The sequence below is a fragment of the Bombyx mori genome, chromosome 24 (assembly GCF_030269925.1).
Source record: "Bombyx mori chromosome 24, ASM3026992v2".
Classification (NCBI taxonomy): domain Eukaryota; kingdom Metazoa; phylum Arthropoda; class Insecta; order Lepidoptera; family Bombycidae; genus Bombyx; species Bombyx mori.
Window position 1 is genome coordinate 2,854,935 of NC_085130.1, and position 7,133 is coordinate 2,862,067.

At 39.0% G+C, this 7,133-nt stretch overlaps 1 protein-coding gene across 2 annotated transcripts in view; it reads left to right on the plus strand.

Moving 5' to 3' along the window:
- LOC100431171 (orthodenticle) overlaps positions 1-4,411 on the plus strand; it is a 99,069-nt gene extending 94,658 nt beyond the window's left edge. The window contains 2 exon segments of one of the 2 annotated variants that reach the window (NM_001184738.1): positions 754-1,503; positions 2,658-4,410. In NM_001184738.1, the coding sequence (NP_001171667.1) occupies positions 754-1,503; positions 2,658-2,939 (1,032 nt within the window). In that variant the 3' untranslated portion in view covers positions 2,940-4,410. 2 annotated transcript variants of the gene reach the window in all.
- The last annotated feature ends 2,722 nt before the right edge of the window (positions 4,412-7,133 follow it).

Consider the following 7,133-nt stretch of genomic DNA (forward strand, 5'->3'; position numbering starts at 1 on the left):
GTTCTAACTGAGACTTATATCTGAAGTGTCTTATCTAAACTTATACCAGGACTACTTGGAAGTGATGCCCGTACTACGATGTCTAGGTCTTTAATTTCATATTTAGGAAAAAGGAAATGATTCAAGTTCAATTTGATGATCACGTCTTAAAGAAGTTTAATTGATATGTAATTTGTTGCCTTTTCTTCTTTTTTTTTAGTTATGTCAATTTTAAAGGACTAATAAAACAAAATCTAACCTTGGAATTGGAATTGTGGAATTGTGCTTCTTGTCCAGAAAAGCTAGCAATAGAGAAGAATGGAAGCAGCTGGAAGAGGCCTATGTGTCACAGGACACGCTGATCACTGAACCGGGAAACCCGATGTATTAGATTAGATTTAAGTTAAAACAATTTGCTACTTTGTGTAAATATCATTGTTTAGTATCAGCAATAAAGGCTTACAACCTTGGAATAGAAATTGAATATTATGTTTATAAAACTTAATTTGAAGCTAAAAACCTATATGATGCATTTTTTTTTATATACCAGTAGAGAATGTTCACTAACAATTCATTCATAATGACAATGCTCGCTCAGATTGGTTTTGAAAGTCATGACATCGGCAATAAGCACATCGACAAAAATAACGCTATTATTAACTTCCTAGCCGATTATCTCTTTCAAAGAATCGATGTGCAACATTTATTGTCGGGTACTGTACGTTCTAGGCGCTCTAAGTATTAATAATAACCCCATTAAATCTTTGCCAACAGGTCTGGTTCAAAAACCGGAGAGCGAAATGCAGACAACAGTTACAACAGCAAACTAACTCTCAGATAACGAGTAAGTCGTCGTCCAGTGCGAAAACCAGCGTATCGTCGAGCAACGCCATCAAAGGAAACTCGACGTCCGCCTCAAAAGCGACCACCTCCAAAACCATGACGAGCTCCTCCACGAGCTTGACGACGAGCCAAAACTCCTCGATCACGACTTCCTCCCCGAATCTACCGATAACGCCCACGACTTCAGTAAGTCCCCCGATTAACGTGATCTGTAAGAAGGAAGCGGCCGGATCTAGTTACGAGACTTCCCCATTGACCAAGAACAGCTTGACCTCGTTGTCTCACTACGACTCAAGGGTGAGCGGGAAGGAGAGCTCAGACATCCACGGCTACGGAGTGACGCCCAAACAAGAGCTGTACAGTAGCCCGAAAAGGCTAGAGTATTCCAGCAAATTGGATTACACTGAGAAATCCTTCGGCAGTAACCTTGTTAAGGACCAATACAGCTCCCGTTTAACCGGTAACCTGACGCCGCTGGGCTCCAACTCTTCGATCATGACGACCCCGTCACCCCCTATCACCCCCCAGAGCATTAATGGCCCGGGGAACGTTTACCACCCGGATAACTACAACAGCTTCCACTGGCCCGGCAGCTCGGACTACATTAGGAGCTACTCAACTTCACATCATCACCAAGGATACGGGCAGAGTGCTTACAATTCGCCTTATTATCCAAGTCAGGTGAGAATTTGGGCTTGTTAGATTCAGACTTCTAATATTAAGCATAACACAAATACATAAGTGTGAACAATTTGGGATTCCCTCTTTTTTTTATTGCTTAGATGGGTGGACGAACTCACAGCCCACCTGGTGTTCAATGGTTACTGGAGCCCATAGACATCTACAGCGTAAATACGCCACCCACCTTGAGATACAAGTTCTAAGATCTCAGTATAGTTACAACGGCTGCCCCACCCTTCAAACCGAAACGCATTACTGCTTCACGGCAGAAATAGGCAGTAAACCACCAGTAAAAGTACGGTACGTATTAAGAGTACCAGACTGACATACCTACATACGTTTAAATATATATATATATAGAGACAAAGCAAACAAACTTGTCTATCACACGAATGTTTGCCCGACGTGGGAATCGAATCCACGACTCTCAACGCAACGGTCGGGACTGCTAACTACTGCCCCACCGATTCAGTTCTAATAACTAAATATACGAAGCGTATTGTAAAGACACGCGGGGTAGGAACCACCAATTGTCCTTTTGTCACCATACTTTTAAAGGACCTTGGGACATGAGGTTAACGACTCAATAGTATAGTATAGTCATACCCTTCAAATCGAAAGCCAAGTCTGCTTCTTTTTTTTATTGCTTAGTTGAGTCAACGAGCTCACGGCTCACCTAGTGTTAAGTGGTTACTGGAGCCCATAGACGTCTAGAACGTAAATGCCGCCACCCACCTTGATATATAAGTTCTAAGGTCTCAGTATAATTACAACGGCTGCCCCACCCTTCAAACCGAAACGCATTACTGCTTCACGGCAGAAATAGGCAGGGTGCTGGTACCTACCCGTGCGGACTCACAAGAAGTCCTACCACCAGTTTCGCTATAGGAATGCAAGTATGTTATTAGACTGCGTACAATACTGAAAACATTTATGAAATTGCTTGTCTGTAGTGACGTTGAAAAAATACTTTATATACAGATTCCATCGTGTATTTAAGGCAAAAAAAAACCGCGCAATGGAACACGCAACTCGAAGCGTGGGGTCGACGACCTTGCGCGTCACGTTCGCTATTCATTACCGGCTCACGTATTTACCTAAACTGTTCCATATTCGCTACATCCTGTTGTCTAAAACTGTCATTTCATTCGTAGATGGAATACTTCAACGGTACGTCCGTGAACCAGACCCACGGAGGACACCACGGCCACAACTTAAGCACCAATAGCAATCAGCTCTACAACCAAGTGTCGTTCGGGAACCCCTCGCCTCCGACCGGCTGGTCGTCCCACAACATTCTAGCTTCAGGTCCCGAGTCCCCGGAGAACCAGCAGAATCCTCATCTGAGCATGCTCCAAGCAACGCAGATAACAAACTTCTCCAACACGGGAAACAGCTACTTCGCGCCCGAGAAATACGGAATAAATATGGTCTAATGCGATTTCTAGTCTTTTATTGTAAATAAATATATTATGCCTTTGTCGTTTACAGGGAATTTTTTTGTTTGTGGTCTTGCAACATTGACGAAAATGAGCGGTTTATTTAGGCTATAAGGTCTTGTAACCATTGGTCGTAAATAAACTTTAAAAAAAAATGAGCGGTTTATTTTTTTCGTTCCCGCTAAAAAAAAACATCACGATTTTCGCGGCGGCGTTTTTTAAAATCGATATACGAAAATCGATTTCACTGTACGTTCAAATTTAGCGTTCGAGTACTTTATTTATTATATTTATTTTGGTCCTTCGTAACACACACAACGCTAAATTTGAAGAACAGTGAAAACTTGAAGCGTATGTATATCAGTTACGAAACAAAGAGATTCCCTATAAGCGACAAAATGTTTTACGATGCTTTTTCTAACAACACCCAAACGAAATCACAATTGATATTGCGATGATCGCGCATCCAAAAGTCATATAAACCAACGCCCGAAAAACAATCAAGGAGGATAATTAAAAAAAAAAATTAAGAAAAAAAAAAATCGGAAGTGAAAAAACCTCCGTAACGAATTGTTCTAAATTCAAAATAACGAAATTTCATCGAATATTTTTACTTTTTTTTTTAATATTTCGTTTTTTTTTTTTAAATCGACAAGGCCTAATGTTTTATTGAACGAGTTTTTTTGCCATAATTATATTTTAAATATAACTATATATATATATAGTGATAAAAATGTAATATAAAAATACATATATATTTAATTTGCTTTTTTTCGAATGCCTGTGTAATATACCTTGGGAGTCATATCAAGTTAAGTATAAACGTTTAAGGTATTTTTAGTGAAGAATTCGATTGAAAAATTAAAGAAAAAGGCAACGCGTTATTAAATGTATTTTGTAAATAAATATTAATGAACATTTGAAGACTTTTCATTTTGTATATGTGTGCGCTCAGATTGTATATGTGAATAATAATAGTTTGTAAGGAGACGAAAAGTATCTTTCTAATTATGTATTTTCTTTTGGGCCTTTCAAATAATTTTTATGTTTCATAAAAAGATTATTGTAGCAAGGGTGTTTTTTTTTTACGTGGAGTGTAATTTTAATAAAAATAATCCTTATATTTTTGCCCCGCGGTAAACACGAAAAATGTGTTTCAAAAATATTCTAAAGATGTTTTTGTCTGTTTTAGTTTTTTTTTTTTTTTTTCATAAATCCTAGTAATTTAAAAAGAGAATTGTAATGAAATTGTAATTTATATATAGTTAATTTTAATAATAGTTTAGATATTAAATTACGTGTAAGGTTTCGAAGAGATAGTTTTTTTTTTTTTTTTTTCGAAAAGTCAGTGTATTATTATTAATATTATTATTTAAATTTAAAGAAGGAATAAAAACGTAATTTTAAGTTGTATTAATTAATTAATAGCTAATGAAATATTGAATCCGAATATATACATATAAAATGCATTTTGTTTCTTTTTTATGTTTCCTAACTAAACGTGTCTAGCAGGTTGCCGATGTCCAAGGGCGACTGTCTCCGTTCACCGTCTAATGGACCATATGGCATCGAAAAAGCAAAAAAAAATACGTTTTTTATTGCGTAACTAGGTGAACGAGCTCGCGGTCAACTCAGTATTAAGTGGTTACCAGAGATCATATTTAGACTTCGCAATGCCACCACCCCCCTCGAAAGATAAGTTCGAATTATCTATTGTACAGTTACAACGGCTGCCTTCAAACCGAAACGCATTACTGCTTTACAGCAAAAATAGGCGACTTTTTAGAAGAACCCTAAGGACCACTTCTAGAGGCTTTGATTGTCCTACACTTGTGGAGGCACAGACGTCAAACCGTTAATAATCCATCATTATCACATATTGAAACCTGATTACACTAAATTAACATTAGAAAAATTAGCAAAAACTACCCTCCTCCCATTTCAATAAAAGCCCAAAAAAAAAAAATTAGATACACAGTCTTTCCAATCAACAGCACACAAACCATTCATTGAGGTTAGTTTGAGACAATTTTAAATGTTTGACGTGACAACGTCTTATAGATCAATGAACACTGGCTGCGTGAACGAAAAAGTGTCACGTTCCGCCTGAGTCTGAGCGACACGATCGGCCCAAGCGTTGGCTTGTAACGCATTTATCTCTCTTCACGCGTGACGTCAGAGCTAGCAGTTCAAATAGTTGTGCTGCTGACGTCATCACGTCAAACTATCGTCCGTAAACCGACTTATTTTTTTTATGGCTTGGATGGGTGGACAAGCCCACCTGGTGTTAAGTCGTTACTGGAGCCCATAGACATCTACAACGTAAATGCACCACCCAAATTGAGATATAAGTTCTAAGGTCTCAGTATAGTTACAACGGCTGCCCCACCCTTCAAACCGAAACGCATTACTGCTACACGGCAGAAATACGCAGGGTGGTGGTACCTACCCGCGCGGACTCACAAGAGGTCCTACCACCAGTAATTACGCAAATTATACCTAATTTACTGACTTTAGAGACGACCATTATCTTAGCGTATTAATTGTGAAAGCGCTTTTAGCGAACAAGTCTGTACTGTTTATATTAGCCGTGGTCGTACGATCGACATCTAAATCATTTCTGCTCCTCCCGATCCACTAACGGTGCTTTTAGATACCTCAAGCACCGGTCACCGTTCTCGCCGAACCCGTCGCTTGCGACAAACAGTTTGTCATGCAACTGAACCCACAGACACAGCCCACTGAGTTTGCTCGCCGGATCTTCTCAGTGGGTCGCGTTTCCGATCCGGTGGTAGATTCTGCGAAGCACTGCTCTTGCTAGGGCTAGTGTTAGCACTCCCGGCTTGAGCCCCGTGAGCTCACCTACTAGTTTTGCGAATCTAGTATAACCCCTCAAGGTTATTAGTATAGGTAGGGGGGATAAAATAGCAATATAAAAGTAAAGAGAAGAAAAATATCGAGGCTTGTAAAAGGTTACCGGTTCAGCGATGTGTAACAGTACCGACTCAATCGATTTCGCGACGCTGACCGACCGTCGGCGTCTGCGAAACGACGAGCTCGCCAGCACCAGTCCGGTCAAACATTCACTCCAGGATATCAATAGATTATTCTTGTAACGAACCATTGTTTTTTTTTTACAAATATTTTTTTACTATTACCAATCCGGTGTTTAGCGGTTGCTGCGGTCCGTGGACAACGTGAGCCGCCTTGAAATGCACAAAAACCGTCGTAAATGAAGTATGAATGTGGCTGAATGATAAAAGACCTTAGAACTCATGTCTCAAGGTGGGTGGCGCCGTTTACTTTGTCGCTGTCTATGGGCTCCAGTAACCACTTTACACCAGGTGGGCTGTGAGCTCGTCCGCCCGTTTAAGGAATAAAAAAATATGTGTGGTATCGTGGGACACCGGATAGGAACGAAGTTCCTTATTATAAAAATATTAATTTTAAGTTCTATTCGAGGTATAAAGAAAATAATTATTCGGGTATACATTTTTTATTATGATTTTTTTATTGATAAAAAAAACTACTTTACAAAGTTATCAACTTTATTTTATTCACAATGATTTATAAAAATATATATTAATAAAAAAATATGTTATTTTTTGTACGGTATTACAAAGTTAAGTCGTACACTGTGTGCATTACTAATAAAAATCTTACGTTACGGACGTTTTTCCCGGTTAGGGTACCCATCTGCATCGTTCCAAAAACAATAAATACCATCTCAAATTATCAAACGTGCAGCGTTTGTATAAGAACAATTGCTTCGAATGCAATAGGTAGGTACTTGGAAAAACTTGGTATACCTATCTTAGCTTGAACCGAAGGTCCGACAGCCTTCCGCCAGTAACAATTTATAATCACGGAACCTTCTCGAAAGATAATATTTTTAATCGACTTCAAAAACGAGAAGATTCTCAATTCGACTGTTTTTTTATATGAACCTTACAACTTTTTGTGGGTGAACCGATTTTGAAAATTCGCATTTAGGTAATTTGTCACTTTTTGACGGGAACGCGAGGAGTGAAGTTGTGTGATTTGTTTTAGGCGGTGGACTGGATCGCGTCCCGCCCGAACTCGCCCATAACTATAACCTAAATCACACAACGCAAACTTTGCGTCGCAGATATTCGAGGGAAAATGTATTTTTATTTTACGTTCCAGAACTTTCGTCTCTAACTCGATTAA